Source organism: Bos mutus, chromosome 2 (assembly GCF_027580195.1).
Source record: "Bos mutus isolate GX-2022 chromosome 2, NWIPB_WYAK_1.1, whole genome shotgun sequence".
Taxonomy (NCBI): Eukaryota; Metazoa; Chordata; class Mammalia; order Artiodactyla; family Bovidae; genus Bos; species Bos mutus.
Window position 1 is genome coordinate 111,252,489 of NC_091618.1, and position 21,387 is coordinate 111,273,875.

The 21,387-nt window shown below is 37.5% G+C and overlaps 1 protein-coding gene across 2 annotated transcripts in view; it reads right to left on the bottom strand.

Moving 5' to 3' along the window:
* Window positions 1-21,387, bottom strand: part of SLC25A12 (solute carrier family 25 member 12) — a 98,596-nt gene that overhangs the window by 11,995 nt on the left and 65,214 nt on the right. For both annotated transcript variants that reach the window (XM_070358422.1, XM_070358416.1), the window contains exons 10-13: window positions 14,168-14,249; window positions 12,744-12,902; window positions 9,745-9,797; window positions 9,274-9,354 (exon numbers count right to left, since the gene is read on the bottom strand). In XM_070358422.1, the coding sequence (XP_070214523.1) occupies window positions 9,274-9,354; window positions 9,745-9,797; window positions 12,744-12,902; window positions 14,168-14,249 (375 nt within the window). The remainder of the gene's footprint in view (window positions 1-9,273; window positions 9,355-9,744; window positions 9,798-12,743; window positions 12,903-14,167; window positions 14,250-21,387) is intronic.

Sequence of the window (21,387 nt, forward strand, 5' to 3'; positions counted from 1 at the left end):
TAGCCCTAGTTATCTGTGGATCCAAAATTTTTAATAGGCTTATCTACCTATGCATATACGGACATCAAAAAAAATCAAACTAAGTAAAGCTAGTGATCTGAAATAATAGACATTGAGATAAATAAAACTTCAGGTTAAAACATGATGATACATAGCTACGTAGGCTTAAATGAACACTGTGTAATTTGATGTCTTCCTACCTTCCTACCTTGTACTTGTGTTAACTAGCATACCATTTCATACAGTAATACCTTTGGTGAACTTTTTCACTCATCAAATCACCAAAATTAATTTCTAACCTCTAACTGCTAAACTTCCCTTTCAAACTTATTATTGTTTTAAAGAAATGCAAGCATTAATGCTAAAACTGACTTAGATGCTCCCATTTTTCAGTATTAAGTTGTCATTTCTTTGTTCAGAACTGAATTACAAATGACACAACAAGACAGAACAAATCTCATTTTGAATGAGGCTTACCCACATCCAACAGAAAAGAGAGAATGGAAAAGCCGCCGTATCATCTTGTGTTGCAGAATTTTTTAATGGGAAAATAAACCAACTAAAGCTGACAACTTTAGTTATTAAAGCTTTAGTGACTTCCCTGGTGACAGTAAAGAATCTGTCTGTAATGCAGGAGACCCAGGTTCGATCCCTGGGTAAGGAAGATCCCCTGGAGAAAGGAATGGCAAGCCACTTCAGTATTCTGGCCTGGAGAATTCCATGGACAGAGGAGCCTGGCAGGCTACAGTCCACGGGGTCGCAAAGAGTTGGACATGACTGAGCGAATAACAGACAAAGCTGACAGCAAAGTTAGGAGAAAAGGATGTAATGCTGAGATGTCACCACTCACCTTTGATGTTCCTGAGACCAAGGGGCTGCACACAGGACTGGGCCTGTTAGACCTGCCTGCATAATCCTACCCAGGGGCAAAGACCACAAAGACGCTGGGGATCCAGCCACTGGCTGCATGACCCCCACCCCCACCCCTCCACCCCCGTGCACCAAGTCCCCTGTTTACTTCCCTCTTTGATCTGTTGTCTCTTATAGTTTGAAACTATTTCCCTCCAACTGCCAAATGTCCAATCCAAACAATTCATTTTATAAAGTCTTCCCTTACAGAGACAAATGAAAATCTAACTTCAATTTAAGGCCATATCAGCTCCTTGAACAGATGTACAAAATATATGCATTTAAAACTGCCAGAAAAACAAGTAAGAGTCATAGAATTAGTTGTCACTTTGACTCAAGCAGGATGAAGAGAGACAGTGGCTCTGGCTCACAATGCCATCAACAAAGCATTCTTATTTTATAAAGCAACGGGAAACACTACGGTTCGCTCTAAAATAGTCCAAGACAGTCATAGTTTAAAAGGAGTGATGATAAATGCCAGGGTGTTCAGAGATAAAAACAGATTAAATTACACATACTGACATAATATATGTGGACTTCTAATATGTGTGCATATGTATGTGTGTTCATGTAAGGATGCAAGCATAAAGTTGAGACCACACTGGTTCCTGGGGATGGGAGCTGAAGGGACCATTTCCAAACAGCTCTTTATAGAGATCTGCAAGCTCAGCTTGTTGAGAAAGACATGGCTTGGGGAGCTAGTGAGCTACCACTTCGGGCTCCCAGGATTAGTAAATGCTCCAACTAACAAGTGGGCCTCTTGCTACACCTATATGGGCATGGATATGGTGGTGTGTGAGCCCAAGCGCACACATAGGCCAAAGGGAGAAAAAAGAACACAAAGATTCCGGGTTTGGAAAGCTGTCAACCTATATGGTTGTTAGCTCTGTAACCGTAGATAGGTCATAACCTTTTCATTCCTTGGCTTCCTAATATGACAATAGAGATTCCATCAGCTACCTTATCTACCTCACATAGCTCCTGTGCAGTAACCAAGGTGACAGCACCACACCGACTGAGAGCAAGACACAAGGGAAGGGATGTGTTCTCCAGGACGTGTGCTCATACAGGGCTATGAAAACACCTGCAGCATACTGGGGCCATCAGTCCTTTGTTGAGCAATATATACATTCTGAATTTTATGACTTTTATCCTTTTAGAAGCAGGTAAATGTGATCATTTACCTGGAAGAGGTAAATGTGATCGTTTACCTGGAAGAGGTAAATGTGATCAGTTAGTTAAGTGCTCTGTGCTGTGCTTAGTGGCTCAGTCGTGTCTGACTCTTTGCGACTCCATTGACTGCAGCCTCCCAGGCTCCTCTGTCCATGGGGATGCTCCAGGCAAGAATATATACCTGTGGCGGATTCATTTTGATATTTGGCAAAACTAATACAATTATGTAAAGTTTAAAAATAAAATAAAATTAAAAAAAAAAAGAATACTGAAGTGGGTTACCATGCCCTCCTCCAGGAGATCTTCCCAAACCTGGGATTGAACCCAGGTCTCTCGCATTGCAGGCAGATTCTTTACTGTCTGAGCCACCAGGGAAGCCCAAGAGTACTGGAGGGGTAGCCTATCCCTTCTCCAGGGGATCTTCCTGATCCAGGAATCGATCCAGGGTCTCCTGCACTGCAGGCAGATTCTTTATCAGCTGAGCTACCAGGGCAGCTCCTAAGTGCTCTGGCTAGAGTTTAACAACATAAAAACAGATACTTAACCAGAGAGATCATTAGAAAATACATATAGGTCAGTCCCTTTAGACTTTTCAAGGGACTTCTCTGTTGACTCAGAGAGACATTAAATTTTTTCCCACTTAGGTTTACGGACATGTCTAAGAAATTCACATAATCCTTTTCTTTCATAAAACCATTACCATTAAATAAGTCACACACTGGGAAGAATATTCATAACATATATCTGACAACAGACTGTATCCATGATGTATACAGAACTCCTACAAATCAACAGTAACAATGAGTAACCTAATAAAACCAGAAGACTAGAACAGACAATTCACCAAAAAAGATAAACAGCCAATAAACACACGAAAGCATGCTCAATATCTCTAGGCATCAGAGAAATGCAAATTAAAACCACAACAAGATATCATTTCAGACCAACCAGAACAACTAAAACAGACTAAAAATATCAAACATTTTGAGAATGGGGAATAACTGGAATATTTGTACACTGCTGATGAGACTGTAAAATGATACATCCACGTCAAAGAACCAACTGGCAGTTTCTTTTATAATAAACTGAATATACATCTACCCTAGTCTACTCTTAGGTACTAAATAATGTTTATAACAATCTTATTTATAATAGATAAAAACTGAAAACAACCCAAAATGTCCTTCAATAGAAGAATGGAGAGCAAATTGTAGTTAATTCATACCATGGAATAATCTTTAGTAAAATTAAAACAAACAAAAAAACCGATACTGATACCCACACAAGGATGACTCTTGAAAACACTTTATTAAGCAAAAGAGGTTAACCATAAAAGAAAGCATTTTGTATGAGCCTGTTGATATGAAATCCAAGAAGAAACAAAACTGTTGACAGAAATCAGAACAGTGGCTCCTTGGGGAGGGGAAGCATGACTGACTGGAAAGAGGCATGAATTAATTTCCTGGGGTGAAATGTTCTTCATCTCACTCTTGAGTGCTGATTTCATGGGTGTATACAATTGTTAAAACTCATTAAGCTGACATATAAGATGTTTTTATACATTGTTATATCTAAATAACATATATATTCAGATATATGTTAAATTATTGTAATATACATCCATATAGTATTTTTTAAAAAAGAAAAGCCACTACAAAGTTGAATGGACTCATCTAGATTTATTTTGAAAAATGGACAAGGCCTTGATTTGATTTCCTAAGATAGTATCACAGAACAAAAGGAGATGATCTTAAAATCAAAATACTTGGGAATACATGAAAACTGCAACATATATTAGCTGTGTGACTGAGGTGAGAGGTAGACTTTTCGAGCTTCTGTTCCTCATCTACCCATCTTATAAGAGATGGTGATAGTGTAGGTGAAAGTACTTTGAAAAATTCTGAGTTGACATAGTATTATTCTCCACAACAGATATCATAATTAAACAATTATATTTATGTCTGATATGGACATGTGTGTATATACAAATATGTATATACTTATACATAAATAAAGAGAGACTTTCTTATAGAAAAATAAAAACATACATCCTGATAAGAATGGCTTACCTATGAGAACAATGAGAAAAATTATTTGAAGCCTGTTATTACATATACATTACTCATATGCACCCATAACAGATATTTACTGAGTAACTGTACACACATGTATACACTCTTATCCCATCTCCACCTAAAAAAGAGTGGAGAAATTATTAACTCTAAAATTCAAGTTATAGAAACAACAACAAAAAACAAGCAATCACACCTAAATCATAAATTCTGAACTAGTAAGTGTTTCTTGAGAAGACTTTAATATAGATATAAAGTAAGTTTGGCTAATGTTCATGATGAAGATTTAAATTATGAAAATGCACACTCTGTTTATAATTTTTTTCCCAAAGGTCATATCTATTTCCAAAGTGAGACGCTCCACTGTGATTTTCTGCTGCCCTTAAAAGCAGTGAGAGCTGCTTGCATTTCCAATTAGGAAGTCAGAATTAACAAAACTGGACCTGGTTTAAAAAATATTGTGCATGCATGTGTGCATGTGTCCATTACATGCACACGATCATGTAATTAAAAACATTAAGAGGAAATATAACAAGATGTTGACGATAAAAAAGGAAACCTTCATTTGGTAATATCTCTGCTCAAAGCAAAATACTGCAAAATAAGGTTAAAAATTTCTGTGAAAGATCAAAGAGCTAAATGTAAAATCTAAAACTATAAAACCCCTAGGAGAAAACAGAGGTATAAATCTCTATGATCTTGGATTAGGCAATGACTTCTTTAGCTATGACATGAAAAGCACAAACAACAACAAAAAATAAAGGTAAGTTGAACTTCATTAAAATCAAAGTTCAATTCTGCAAAAGGACAGTCAAGAAAGTGAAAAATATCTGGAAATCATATATCTGATAAGGTACACTAAATATATAAAGAACTCCTATAATTCAATAATAAGACAAACAACCCAACTAAAAATGGCCAAATATTCTGAATAGATTGCTCTCCAAAGGCATATAAATGCCAGTACATTCATGAAAAAATGCTCAACAGTGTCAGTCATTAGGTCACAGTAAGATACCACCACATACCCACTAGGATGTCTATAAAGGACAGATAGTAAGTATTGGCCAAAATGTGGAAAAATAAGAACCCTCATACATTGCTGGGAGGACTGCAAAATGGTGCAGATACTTTGCAAAATGGTCTCACAGGTCCTCAAAATACTAATTAGAGTTACCATATGACCTACCAATTCTACTCCTAAGTATGTACACAAGAGAAATGAAAACATATGTCCACAAAACTCTTTACATCAATGTTCACAGCAGCACTTAATCATAAAGCTAAAAGGTGGAAAAAACCCAAATGTTTAACAACTGATGAATGAATAAACAAAATATGGTATTACTTATATATTATTTATAGGTATTACTTATATATATTATATATAGGTATTACCTGTATATAATTATGCTGAAATATTACTCAGCAATAAAAAGGCTTGAAATACTGATACATACCACAACATGAATGAACCTTGAAAACACTACTCTGAGTCAAAGGAGCCAGAAAAAAAAGGCCACATATTGTTTGATTCCATTTATAAGAGATGTCCAGAAATGGTGAATCATTAGAGACAGGGTCATAGGTTTCTTTGGGGGATAAGAACGTTCTAAATTGACTATACTGATAACTGCACAGCTCTATGAATATTCTAAAAGCTACTGAATTGTTTACTTCATGTGTGGGGAATTACATGATATATGAATTGTATCTCAATAAAGCTGTTATTTCAAAACTTCTCCTTAAACATATCAATCATTCAACGAATGAGAGAATGAATGAAAGACTGAATGAATAGAAACATATACCAAATATGAAAGAATACAGATTCAGAGACAGAAGTGGTTTGAATCTCAATTTTTCCATTAACTAAGTGCTTGATTTCACTGAGCTTTTAGTTTCTTCAACTGTATTAATAGCTGGGAATAACAAAGAGATAATGCCTATAAAGTGTTCAGTCTAGTATAAGATGCTCAAGAAATGGTAGCTATTATGATGAATTATAATCATAAGCATGTATTTTCTTTGGTGACATGTAAAAATGAAGTAAATCATGATAATAAATTCTACTTTCAAATTACCAAAGTGGAATATGATTAGACTTAAGATTATCTGGTGAGAATGGTCAGAACTACCCTTTTTCTATGAGATATAAACATATCTTAAGTCTGGTTCCTTGCACAGGAGGAAACTCTAAATCTTTCTCAGCCTTGACAGCTTGTTGAATGAGAATGAATAAATGAAAGAAAGAGAATGAAAGCATACCAAATATGTACTAACAGAGATTTGGAGACAAAAGTGGTTTGACTGTCAATTTTGTCATTCACTAAGTGCTATATCTTCTCTCAGGTTTTATTTTCTTCAACTCCAATTAGAAAGGATAATGAGACCATGCCTATAAAATGTTCAACCCAATAAGAAAAGTCCCTACTGCTCATTAGCGTTCTAGCTGATCAGTACTAGAGTAAAAACAAAAACCAGCATCAATGATAATAGCAATATTTGGTTGGAGTAGTAGGTTTATGGATGCTCATTTTATTATAACTTTTAATCTATATAATGTGTTCTCTTTTGCATGTATCTAATATCATATACTTTAAAAAACAGATCACAAAACAAAAAACAAGAAAACACATAATGCTTAAGGACCAGATAGTTTCATTTCTTGGTTACTGCATGATCCAGGCAGTGCACATCATTTTGCCTAAAGGACAGCACAGTCATTTTCAGAGCAGTAGACTTTCCCTTGCACATGTAGGGAACCTGACGCCCTGGTCCTAGCTGACCCTTCTGCTAAGAAAAAAACCTATACATGCGTTAGTCAATACATGCGTTAGGCTAACACATTAAATACATCTTTAAAACTGAGTGACCACACTCCTGTTGCCTGGTGGCACTGACAGCATTTAGCCAAACACCCATAGGGCACTCCACATTCTACCACTACCCATACCCAGGATCCTAACGTTTTTATGATCAGGGTTCCCTGGTGGCTCAGACTGTAACGAACCTGCCTGCAATGGAGGAGACCCAGGTTCAATCCCTGGGCTGGGAAGATCGCCTGGAGAAGGGACTGGCTACTCACTTCAGTATCCTTGCCTGGAGAATTCCATGGACAGAGGAGGTTGGTGGGCCACAGTCCACAAAGTTGCCAAGAGTTGGACATGACTAAGCAACACACACACAGGGACAGGGAGCTTGGCAGGCTACAGTCCATGGAGTTGCAAAGAATCAGACATGACTGAGCAACACACACACACACACACGCACCCTACTACCTACCTACCCCTCAGGTAGCCACTCTTCCTAGTGTTTACCTGGTGATTGCTTACCAGATTTCATTCAGCAGAAAGACTACTCCTATATTCCACAATGCCTGATAGTCTATCAACAGAGACGTCTTCTTTGTTTAGGGCTTTATTCTCCAGTGAAATAAGTAGACTTTTGGGAGAAGTAGCATATTGTGCTTCACCAATCACTTACACTGTAGTGTGATCGAACTTATCAGTGGAAACTTGATAATTGTACATTTCCTTTTATCCTTGAATGAAGAGATTTAGAGGGAAGAGGGAAGCAGAAGTGTTTGTGGTGAAGAATTGCGGACAATGAAATCATTCTGCCTAGAGCCCAACCTAACTATTTTTCATGCGGTCAATTTCCAGCTAGACAATCCATCAAAGCCTCCAGAAATGAGTCATGATTAAGGAAGAAATGTAGAGTGTCAATACAACCCTCGAGGTACCCCCAGACTTCAACAGAAATTCCCAAAGTTCAAACCTAGAAACAGGGTCTTTACCTGGGAAGAACGAAGGAACCAAATACCTGATCGTAATGTAACTACTTAGGTCACAGGTCAGACATGGGGGAACAAGTCAGTTTCATGGGCAAAAACCTCTGGATATTACAAATGGAAACAAATAATTATCTATATGGAACAAGAGAACATGACTTGAGAGATTTCTGACAAATGTATAACATGTGTTGTGGCAAAACTGAGTTAGGAAATTTCTTAACCAAATTAAAACTAAAACCACTGAGAAAAATAATATGATTTGCAATGGGTCTTTAATTTGAAGAGAAACAACTGTAGCATCTAATTGGAGTAAAGACGAAGAGAAACTATAGTAAGAGCTAGCAAAGGTCTTAGTCTATGCCTATTATTTGTCCTTCATGAAAAAAAGAGAGATACCCAGAGACATGAGTCTTCTTTCTGAGAATGCACTTGGGCATACGTGACGGGGTAGAAGCAAACACACCATAAGCACACAGGGAGTGCACCAAGCTACCTCCTCTGTAAGAGCCGTGGTTGCAGAAAGGTAAGGACCTAAGTATGCGCCAGGCCGACAAACAGCATGAAGGAGAATCCAGAGCGACCTCTCTCTCTGACCCTCAGGGCATCTTCTCTGAATTAAAAGCCGCAAAGGTCACTGACCTCATCACCTCAGTTCCACAAACAACTGAAGAGGATTGAGCCAAGACTGTCAGCCAAGTCAAATGGAAGTCGTTAAAGGTTTCAGGGACAAAATGGATTAAACAAATTAGGTACTACTAAATGTGAAAGGGACACCACAAATTAGCTGAGCTGCAAACTTAGATTTGAGAATTGGACAAAATCCAATATCATGCTCACACTTTAAAGATAAAGTCTCTGTGTTCAGAACTGTCAACAGCTTCAACATATTTATGGTTGCTTGCTCTGGTCCCTAAAAGAAGGGACGTTGTACTGATACTACAATGATTTACTCAATCCTACACCTAAAATAAAAGGGTCCAATTAATCAGTCATCTCACACTTACTCCAGTCAATAAAAATAAAAATAAATGGTAACTCTATCCACTGTTTTCTGTGGTATTTAAAAAGAAACAGAATTAGAACTTCAAAAAGTGTGAAAAGTAATGTTTCAGGAGCTTCTAACAGACTGAGCTAACAAAAATACCCTTTTCTGCCTCAAAACCAGTTAGATTAGGCAATAAAATATTTAAAACAATCATACAATCCGAGAAAACTGCTTAGAATTCCTTGAGCTCGAGGAGATGTCACTCAGGTATTATATCTGGTGTGCAAAAAGGCTAAAGGAACATACTTGTTGTGAGAAATCACACTATTAATACTTACACAACCTCCAGCGAGGATTTCTGCTAAAAGTGGAATGGAGCCATCTCTCCTGGTAAATTTGTCCCGGACAAAATCATTAACCTAATTAGAAAGACAACATTAATTAACCAGAACTCCCAATCACTGCCTTTAGTGGTACATTATTAGTTTTCCAAGTCAGCAAAATACTTGTCTCATATAAAATTTAAAATTAGCAGATGTCTACATATAAATTCAAAATTTTACAAATGCCTCGACAGTGTGCTAGTCTTAGCAGCATCGGTTTTGGTTTGTTTGGTTTTTTAAATTTTTTGCCATGCCGCACAGCATGAGGGATCTTAGTTCCCCAACCAGGGAATGAGCCTGTGGGCCCTGCAATGAAAGTGTGGGGCTTAACCACTGGACCACCAGGGAAGTCCCAGCAGCAGTTTTAATTTTTGGCTTAGTGATAATCTAAACAAATGACATAAATTCAATGAGTCAGTCACTTACAGTCAGTTTAATGGCCTTCTCTGGAGCAACCCCTATAAGTTGCGGTATCAGACCTAGGTAAACAGAGAGAATCGTTAGCAACATAGGTGTACTAGACATGAACATACAAGCCCAATAAGGCATTTTCCCCCACATTATTTCCCCATCAAACATCTTAGGATTTTCATGAAAATGGGAAAAAATGGATTAGCCTAAAAACTATGCATATGTATATAATAATTATTTATGTCAAATACAATGTCATACTGTCTGTTGCTATAAATCCTTTTCTTAAACATGCTTCCTTTAAAGCCTAGTGATCTAACACCTCTCAAAAAGTATGAGGAAGCAATGGAGCCCATGGATCTTCTCTACTTTCAGAACACTACCAACAACAATAGAACCACATTCCCTCTCTTTACAACCAACAACATACTAACGTACATAGACATTTTAGAGAAGCCAATGATGTATGCCTGGAAAAGCTCTGGAAAGCATCCTGTTAAGCAGACCAGGTTCTGCCACAAATGATGCTACCTGTGTAATAGCACGCAGTGGCTTGGCTGTTACAGAAAATCAACTTCCATAATTTTCTCTTTAGAGAAATGCAGAATTTAGTGCTCATTTAAAAGAAAGCCAAAACTATAAAGAAAAATGCAGCTTAAAGTATCAATTAATGGGTATGCTCTACAAGCAAAACACAGCCCACTGTTAGCCTATGTACTAATATATGTCAAACATAAGTCATTTCAAAAGAATTCTCCTAAAATAAAGGAAACCATTATTCTTAGAAAGTTAAAATTTCCAGGCTGGCTGCAAAAGAAAAAAATATATAAACAATTCAACATCTGTAGCTATTCACAAGGCTCAACTTTCTAAAGCACACAGATTATCCAAATCGTTAAAATACATTTTTGCATACAGTTTTTAAAGATGCTAACAATAAACATATTATAGCCTTTAAATTATCCAGGCAAGGGAAAATTATGTATGTGTTTGCATGCTCACTATTGATCTTAAGCCTACTTTGAGGATATTGCTGAGTGATTTTCTACGAGTTGAGAGCCAGCAAGTAATCGTATATACAGGCTACTGTCAGTCAAACTGAATTATCAATGACAAACACAAATCGGCACACACCTTTAATGGGTAGCAGCTGATTTAAAAGAATAAATCAGCAGATGGCAGTCTTAACTTTCTCTTATGATTATCAGGCCTTATTACTTTTAATCTGATCCCCATACAACCATGTCAGCATGAGTATTTGTTTTACAACTTGCCTCAGTAAGGCTCATGGAATTTTAACACAGTACTGATAGTTTATGTCATTTTATCATTGCTGCCTATAAAGAAATTTAGGCTAATCTGTCAACAGTTTTGTCAATCATCTGACAAAATAATGGACCAGCTCTAAACAATATATGACAATCTCAACACAGTGTTCATACACAGGACTCCTACAATCTTCCCCCCAATATAAGAGTTTCTCCTTTAAAGGACTGATTTTATCAGCTCACATCTTAAATGAAGCAAATAATTTCTTCACCCCCTACCCTCAACTTGCTATACTGGACCCAAATAATATGACATCACTCTCAAATAAAATCTTGTGTAAGCATCCATCTATTGAGAAGGTAAGCTGTGCAGTGTGTATGTGTAGGTTCCTTCTCTTTTAAAGTATACCCAACAGGGAGAAAGAGTCTTATTCAACTGGAGATGTCAAAGGAAAAAACCACTTAGCACCACTTAACCCTCAGGTTTCACATAAACAGAATTCAGATATGCAGTGATTAATAAAGTCTCAAACAAGACTGACATGCACAGATCTGCATTCTAGATAATGTACACCTCTGCGCACATTGTACGGCTAGAATTTAAGACAGGCTAGAGTTCTGAATATCTTAAGAAAATTCATCACATTCCTTCTCAAGGGCAGGGTATTTGAGCCTAATTTGATTCCAGAACCACTCTCTTCTCTTATTCTAAATAAAATGCCAAAAACAAACATCCCTGTGACCCGCTCCTTCAAGTATATCAGAACTACGTTTTCACTTGAGTATCTGCACATATCCTGTCCACGAGCATAAAGCTTTGTTCAGGCCCAGTCTTTGTTCAGGCTCAGAATGAGCTCAGGGTTAACGAGACTGTGTGTGCAAACAAATAAGTACAGTAAATTACATAAATGCCCTGGACCTGAGCATGTAGAGAGTTTTTCAAAGAATTCCAAGTGGCGCCCAAAGGGATTAAAAAATTAATCTCCCTCCCAAAGGAAACTCTAAATTCTAATGTGAAAACACGTACATGAAAGTCTCCCTCTCCCAAGAGAACAAGTTCCTACAAAGCCGACGGTGGTGGGGAGAATCCTGCATGGGCTGCTGCCTCTGACGCCGAAAGCACTGTGCTCAGCTTACAGCTGGTGATCACATTCCCTGCAAAAGACAGTCTGCTTCCACTCAGCACCTCTAAGCTAAGAGGAGGAATGGAGCAAGAATGAGACTTGGAGCAAAAAGCCTTCCTTTGCTGTTTTTTTTTAAACTTCAGATGACTCACTGGCAAAGACTTATGAATGGTCTCCTTGGAAGAGACAACAAAATTCGCTACTTCAGCTGAAACAAGTGCATAGAGAGTAAACTCACCTTCAAGGGGCAGCTTGGCTTCTCTTTCACAGAGAAGAGGTGTTATTTCTCCTTTATAATTCACCGAGAAAAGCAGCTCTCTATTTCTTACCTGTCATCCTTGTATGTGCTTCAGCTGGTAAGAGCACAGTGACTACAAACCCATGTTGGGACAAATGCAGGCTTTGGATGGCAGAAATAAGAAATAAAGACCTTGTTTGCAGACTAATACAGCTAGTTACCAGCAAGAATGTAAAAAGGGGAAATGAACAAGGAGACAATAAAAAGAAAAACAGCCCCGGTCTGACTGAACAGGCTATGCACTGATTTTCATAATGAGTGAGGCCAAGTCTGCTGTGGTGAGACAAACTCACTCACTTCAGCAGCTGAGATTCACTTACTCACCCCGGTAGAGTCCAAAGAAGCCCTCATAACGCAAGACTTTCTTAAAACAGTCAAAGCTGTTTTTGTACATCAGCTCTCCCACAACAGAGCCGGTGCCACGCTGGTTTTGCATGCGGGTCTTCACCAGATCTATAGGATATACTGCGGTGGCCCCCACAGCTACAAATAAAACAAACAATTTTTAGGCTTAAAAGAGAGCACAATTAAATGGAGAATCTGTAAAGACAACAAATCTCATCTCAGAGGACTAGGAAATAGAACACAGTATCTATTCTCACAAAAGAGACTTTCTATAGTTTTTCTTTCTTTCATACACAGCTGAAGGATCAGAGGCTAGCAACTACTGGGACCCACAAATACAGCTGCTACAGAGAACAACGGTAGCGAATTTTCAAGCTGTCACCAACATTAGTCAACACTCAATTTTCTTTAACATTAAACTATTATATATAACATATTTCTTTATATGTTCCAATACGTGTCCATATATTATACCAGTTACCCCTTAAAATAACTACATATGTACACAGAAGTGGCTATAAATTTACAATTTAGTTTACTACAGCACTTTGGTAAATTGACCTTAGTTACAGCTATTAAGAACCCAGTTTTTGGTTTTTTTTTTAAAGGCCATGCTTCAGACTATCTCAGGCACTAAAAAATTCATAACATGAATTAGAGTATTAAATTTCTCAACTGTTGAAAACCAAAACATGCTTTGCAACTTCTAAAACTGAGACTGAAAAGAAAAAATAATAGTTTCATTAGTTCAGGCTTGTTTTGAAAAATCGTAAGTATTTTAATCACATCTACTAGGTTCTTCTCAACAAAGCAACTTCAGGTTTTACACATATTCTATGGAGAGAATTAAGCCAGAAAAAAAAAAAGGCCTGTTAAATTTTGCCCAAGAGCAGAGAAGGGAGGTTCATTTTAGCAAATCACTAACAAGTCTAGATATTCTTCAACCAGCAAAAGATGAAAGGGGGAAAAAAAGGCAAGACGCCAAACACAAGCAGAAAAGCAAAAGTCAATCACTTTAAGAGGTTCTTTTATTTCTTAAGCGTCTGGGATTTGTACCCCAAATCTTGATTTCCCACCTTCCCTGACTCCTAACACCAAAAAACAGTCTTAGTCTCCACGTCTTCATACTGGCTTTACCCATGATAACCAGCGGAATGCACACACAGCCAAGACGTCCACGTGACCCCAGAGGCTTTCGTCCTGAAGACAGACTGGAGCCAGAGGGGCCGTGGCTGTGCTATGACAAGTCCTCTGATCATAGGTAAAAATAAAGAACACTTCAGAAAGCCCTGAACTCGTGACCCTTGCGAACAATGAACTGCACCTTTGCTGATCTGTCCCAGTCTAGTGAGATAATATTACATGAACACAAGCTTGAAACGGCACACAGACATGTCACTCACCTCCAGCAACTGAGCCCAGAGTGAATCTGTAAGCAGACTCGGCAATCTGGAGCCAGATAGGCCTGCCTAAACCATGAGATTGCTGTGGGGGAGAAGAAAATATTAAAAAAAAAAAAATGGAAAAGCATACAGCAAATGAAAAAAGCTATAATTTGGCTATGTTAATTTAAGATTCTGAAATAGATACTTTTACTATCGACATTTAAAAACCGTATCTGGCCAAATAGATACAGTAGCTTTCCCCCCTCGTTTTCACAAGCCTATTAATGCTTCATTTATCTGCTACTATTGGGGAACACACTATCATTCTATAGAAGTGAATCTTTCAGGTAAATAAATATTTTAGGTATAAAATCTTTACACCTTCTTTGCTTTAATCAACTTAAAATTGAAAAATCTTTCTAAAATGTACAAAAACTATCTTGTTTCCTCAATCAGAGAATACCAATCATAATCTACCATCTCTGGTAGATTAGATGAAGGTCAACATTAGACAGAAGGTCAACATATTCATACGACTATCATACGACCATTCATGCAACCAGGATCTAAGGCAGCTGTTTGTGCTATCTTCCCATGCTTGACAGCTATAACTTCTTTTACCAACAGCGTCCTAGTTTGATTTTGATGCTTCCCTCCCATCTATCAAGGCTGGAGAAATCACATAACTAGAACTATCAGGATTAGACATAAGCAAGGTCAAAGACGTCTTTTTGGGCTAATGTGAAAAACTTTAATAGCCACTATATTTCAAGAGTTCAGAGCCTTTGCCCCCTTACTTCTGGCTCTGAAGCTTAACCAGTGAGGTTATCACTAGATAATTATAGTACTTCTCACCTATGCTACTGACCATCTGCTCTCCTACACCTATGTATTCCTCAATTCTGCCTATGCAAAGAGAACACCTGAAAGACTTGAAGATATCCTTGAGGCCTGGGGCTTGTAAATTTTTAAAAGGTTTCAAATCATCCTGCTGTACAGTTAGGTTCAGAGCCACTGTCCTAGCCATATTTGTAGTTCTAATACAAAATCTGTGTTGAAAATAAAGCAAATGGGGAAATTCTATTATGATTCAGAATGATATTTCATTGGTATCCCACAGCACTAACGACCTGAAATAATCTGTCTACAGTAATTGTCAGTCTTCTTTAATATTTTGATTATGAAAAATAGCAGCTACAAATGATAACAGTCTGAATGAAATACTGTTTTATCATAAGAAAACTTGAAAAATATCAACTTGAACGAGCTTTTAAAACACTAGCATAATAAAAAAGTTTAGATACTCTCACTAGAATAATTTAATGGAAAGGGACTCCATGCCTAAAATCTAAAGGAAAGAAAAAAGTAAGCTAATCTACTTTGATTTGCTTTCATTTGTACAATCTCTTCAAAGTTCAATGAAGCAAGCTAAAAATGACAAAACCAGATATTTATTAACAATTTGGGAAGTAACCTATAGAAAGGTTTTGTGTTCTTGTTTTGTAAATTTTGCACCACAGGAAGCATTTCTTTTAACAAAAGCATCTGATATCTAAATACTAATATTTACTACCTGAATGTGATCTCTGCAGGCAGAGATCTTTAAAACCTCATTATGCTTGCCACAGTGTTGTGGATCAATAAATTCCATAGTAAGAAGGAAAATCAGTAATGTTTGATGAAAAGTCAATATGAAACCCTTGAAAATCTGGCAATTAGTCAAATATCATCACTTCAAATAAAATCACTATTGTATAAATGTCAACTGTCCCAATATACCAAAGTTGTGTGCTTAGTCGCTCAGTCGTGTCTGACTCTTTGTGACCCCATGGACTGTAGCTCACCAGGCTCCTCTGTCCATTGGGATTCTCCAGACAAGAACACTGGAGTGGGTTGCCATGCCCTCCTCCAGGGGCTCTTCCCAACCCAGGAATTGAACCCAGGTCTCCCGCATTGCAGGTGGATTCTTTATCTGAGCCACCAGGGAAACCCATACAATTAGCTGAAAGTATATATCCATTACACCTAAAACGGAATTTGATATATGGAAGAAACCATTATTTAAAAGGTGAGGGCTTCTCTGGTGCTCTAGGGGTTAAGAATCTGCCTGCTAATGCAGGGAACATGGTTCGATACCTGATGGGGAGGATCCCACAGGCCACAGGGCAGCTAAGTTCTTGAGCCACAACTACTGAGCCCTCACACACGCCTAGATTCTGTGCTCTGCAACTAGGGAAAGCCCAACAAAGAGTAGTTCCCTGCTCTCTACAACTGGAGAAAGCCCCAGCACAGCCAAAAATAATCAATAAATAAATCTTAAATAAAATAAAAAGATGAAAAATTGCACACAGGACATAATTATGATTTTGTGGGGGATACATCTTTTCCTAGTAAGTTAGCCCAAGCAACTACATAGCCATCCATTATGCTTGATTTATATGCTGTAATAAGAGTGAGCAATTAATCATTTAATACTGATATTTTATTAGAAATTTTAAAAGGGAAAGAGAACATTTTAACAAAACCTTGTGTATAGTCTAATTTTTATTCATTCAGAGAACAGTTAAAAAAAATATGCCATCCAAAAAGATAATTACTTTTTGTTCCATCTATTACTATAATAATGCTATTAATTTTATTTAGAAATTTGCTGTCCTCCAAAAGATGAAAGCACTTTACCAAGCACTCAGGATTGGTGACCAAATATAGCTCTCAAGGGGTCCAATGTTTTTCTTTCTTTCTTTTTTTTTTATGGGAATAAAATTGCTTTACAATGTTGTGGTAGTTTCCAGTGTTTTTCAATCTTCTGGAAATAAATTCCCCTGTGAGACCATCAGAAGGGTGCTTGCTCTCAGCAATTTCTACCCACAGTTGACACCACACTGTACTAATTTGTCAGTCAGTCCACTATACATACACAGGTAAGATGGCCACACTGTGGACAGGACAGGTGACTTGCCAAAGGTCTTACTGTGAAATGGGGAGTAAGCAGAGTGATGGCCTGTGTCACCCCACTGTCTTCTCCATCACCCTTTAAGTCAACAGTCTTCAACAACTGTTTCTGACTGAACACTCCTGCCAGGTACTATATGATTTCATTTATAAGTTATATGTATGTTTCACTGTACTGATTATATGCATAAAAATCTAAATAATACATTATTAAATTACATACAATATATATTCTAAACATACAAAATAGAAATAATACAAGAATGAGAGTGAAAAAGTTGGCTTAGAGCTCAACATTCAGAAAACTAAAATCATGGCATCTGGTCCCATCATTTCATGGCAAATAGATGGTTAAGCAGTGGAATCAGTGGCTGACTTTATTTTTTTCGGCTCCAAAATCACTGCAGATGGTGATTGCAGCCATGAAATTTTTTAAAAGACACTTACTTCTTGGTAGGAAAGTTATGACCAACCTAGACAGCATATTGAAAAGCAGAGACATTACTGTGCCAACAAAGGCCCATCTAGTCAAGGCTATGGTTTTTCCAGTGGTCATGTATGGATGTGAGAGTTGGACTGTGAAGAAAGCTGAGCGTAGAAGAATCGATGCTTTTGAACTGTGGTGCTGGAGAAGACTCTTGAGAATCCCTTAGACTGCAAGGAGATCCAACCAGTCCATCCTAAAGGAGATCAGTCCTGGGTGTTCATTGGAAGGACTGATGTTGAAGCTGAAACTCCAATACTTTGGCCACCTGATACAAAGAGCTGACTCATTTGAAAAGACCCTGATGCTGGGAAAGATTGAGGGCAGGAGGAGAAGGGGATGACAGAGGATGAGATGGTTGGATGGCATCACTGACTCAATGGACATGAGTTTGGGTAGACTCCAGGAGTTGGTAATAGACAGGGAGGCTGGCGTGCTGTGGTTCATGGAGTCGCAAAGAGTCAGACATGACTGAGCAACTGAACTGAACTGAACCAAAATAATTTAAATTTTATTTTGCACTTATTAATGCAAAATCCTTCTTGGTGTCACTGTAAAGTATTATATTAACTGAAAATACTTCAGTCAGTTTTTCAAATATTGATTGAATACAATGAGGCTAACTAGTTAATTCTGATATGCTGTTTCAAGGACAATTCATTTGAAAACAAACATAATCTGTGTATCTTTGAGGCAAAAATGATGTTCAACATCAAATATTTTATTTATTTTTTTTGAAGAACATTAACTATTTTAAAGAAATTAAAGTTATGGCGTTTTGGCTTAGATTTTAAAATCTTTCATAACCACTATAGCTGTTATACTATCTCTATAGCACATATGCTTTTAATCTCTAATCACACACACATGAAACTTTCTGAAATTAGAGTTTCTCAATCACAAAACTGGGTGAAAATAAATCTCATTCTCATAGAATATGAATTATTTCCAATCATGACTCCTTTCAAAAGAATATGTTGAATTTAAAACTCACTGACTAAAACAGCTATGACCCCAAATAAGAATCAAGTATTGGGGAGGGGCAAGATAGGGGTGTGGGCCAAATTTGGTATCCTGATAAGTGGAACCTAAAATATGACAAAAAGGAACTATCTGTGAAACAGACACACAGATATAGAGAACAGAACTGTGGTTGCCAGGTGGGCGGGGGAGGGAAGAATTGGGAGTTTGGGATTAGCAGATGCAAACTATCACATATAGGACGGATAAACAAGAAGGTCTTCCTGTATAGCGGAGGGAATTATATTCAATATCTTGAACCATAACAGAAAAGACTATGAAAAACAGTGAGTGTATAATTGAGTCGCTTTGCTGTACAGTAGAAATTAAACAGAACATTATAAATCAACTATACAATAAAATTTTTTAAAAAACTAAAACTAAAGGGGGAGTATGTGATTAAGAGACAAACTACTATGTATAAAACAAAGAAGTAAAAAGGATACAGTCATTATTTTGTAATAACTTTAAATGGAGTATAATCTATAAAAATACTGAACCACTGTTACATACCTGAAATTAACGTAATGTTGTAAGTCAACTATACCTCAATTAAACAAAGAATCAAGTAACCACTAATTCCCTTATTCATATAAAAGGTTTCTCCTGTGCTCAATCATATATTTTTTAAAGAACGTTTTTAAGCCCTACAAAATCCTATGAACACTGTAGGGATTATACTGTGATTTAATCCTTAACTAAAAACATCTTTAACTCTAAATACCCAAATGCCTTTTGAAAGAAATGTCATCTCCACCCTTATTAAATAGCATTTATTTTTTTAAAAGCATACAATATACGGCTACTAAGGGTTTTTTTGTTTCTTTTTTTTAGACTTAGCTATCACTTATGGTTCACTTATATTCAGGTATGTAAATTAATGTAATTAATGCTATGGATTTCACTTCATGAATATTCATAAGTACAATGCTACTATAGCTGTCATCTCTATTAATGACTGTATACTGAATTTTTTAGCATTTAGGCTGAAAGAAAATCTCAGCACTAAGAAGATCACCCACCGTGAACAAATGGGCCAAAGGAAAGAGGCACTCTTTTCCTTAAGGTTATGATTATGATCATGAAGGTGATATTTAACAAGATTAATTAAGTGTTTTTCAAAGCACAATAAGAGCTGAGAACCTTAAACGGTTTTTAACCTGCTCTCTAAGCTATGTGGATGATAGGAAATGAGGAAATGGTTCAAGATCTCATTTGCAGAAGAGACAGTTCTTTTACTTTGTTGTTAACCATAACTCATCCTATAAATGAGAATTAGATAAGGCAAGATCATGTCAGTTAACAAGTCAAGCACCCTGCCCAAACCAAGCTACTTCACATAGTATGCCAACCCAATAAAAAGAAGTGCCTCTTCCAAATGGTACACTATTGATGAACAGAAAAAAAAAAAAAGGAAAGGCTAAAGTGTTTTATACTGAGCATGGGTTGGGGCGGGAGGGGAAGACTAGACTTTATACCAACTAAAATGCATGACTGTAATGGCAAAATGTGCTGTGTGAAATCACTTCAGTCCTTTCTCTTTGCGATCCTATGGACTATATTATGCCTGCCAGGCTCCTCTGTCCATGGGATCCTCCAGGCAAGAATACTGGTGTGTGTTGCCATGCCCTCCTCCAGGGGATCTCTCCAACCCAGGGATCAAACCCACATTTCTTATGTCTCTTGCATTGACAGGAGGGTTCTTTCCCACTAGGGCAACCTGGGAAGCCCCCTAAAAGGTTAGGGGAGATAAAACAAAATTCTTTTGTCTGCAAATCACATCTACAAATTTAACACACATGAATTTGAGCTCACAAAACAAGACTATAATCCAAAGTTGTGACAGCCTATGAGATGGAAGAAAAAAAAATTATATACATACATATACACACCCACATCTATATACACGTGGTGGTATAATCACCAAGTTGTGTCTGACTCTTGCAATCCCATGGACTGTAACCTGCCAGACTCCTCTCTCCATGGGATTTCCCAGTCAAGAATACTAGAATGGGTTGCCATTTCCTTCTCTCGGGGATCTTTCCCACTCAGGGATTGAACCACTGTCTCCAACCCACCGGAGAGGGCAATGGCACCCCACTCCAGTACTCTTGCCTGGAAAATCCCATTGATGGAGAAGTCTGGTGGGCTGCAGTCCATGGGGTCGCTAAGAGTCGGACACAACTGAGCGACTTCCCTTTCACTCTTCATTTTCATGCATTGGAGAAGGAGATGGCAACCCACTCCAGTGTTCTTGCCTGGAGAATCCCAGGGACGGCAGAGCCTGGTGGGCTGCCGTCTCTGGGGTCGCACAGAGTCGGACACGACTGAAGCGACTTAGGGGCAGCAGCAGCAGCAGCAGCAGCTCCAACCCACGTCTCTTGCGTTGTAGGCAGATTTTTCACCACTGAGCCAGCAGGGAAGACCATATTTGCATATATATATTTCTCCCTAATGCTTAACAATATATACTTCTTTCTGACTAAGAAGTGAGGTTAAATTGTGTTAAAAACTGTAATAAGTCTTTAATTCTAACACTTTAAATGAGGTAAATAGTTAATAAATAGACAAATCTAGTATAGAAAATCAATCTCCTTTTCTGAGAACAGACTTCATTTTATGGTAAAATTATCACAGTTGATAGGTGATAAATTAAAAAAAAAAGAGGAATCAATAACTGGATTATAATGTTTCTATTTACACAGCAGCTATCCAAAGTTTTAAAGAAGGTCTATTAGAATGAAAAATACACAAACTCCTATGTCTAAGAAATGCTATACAT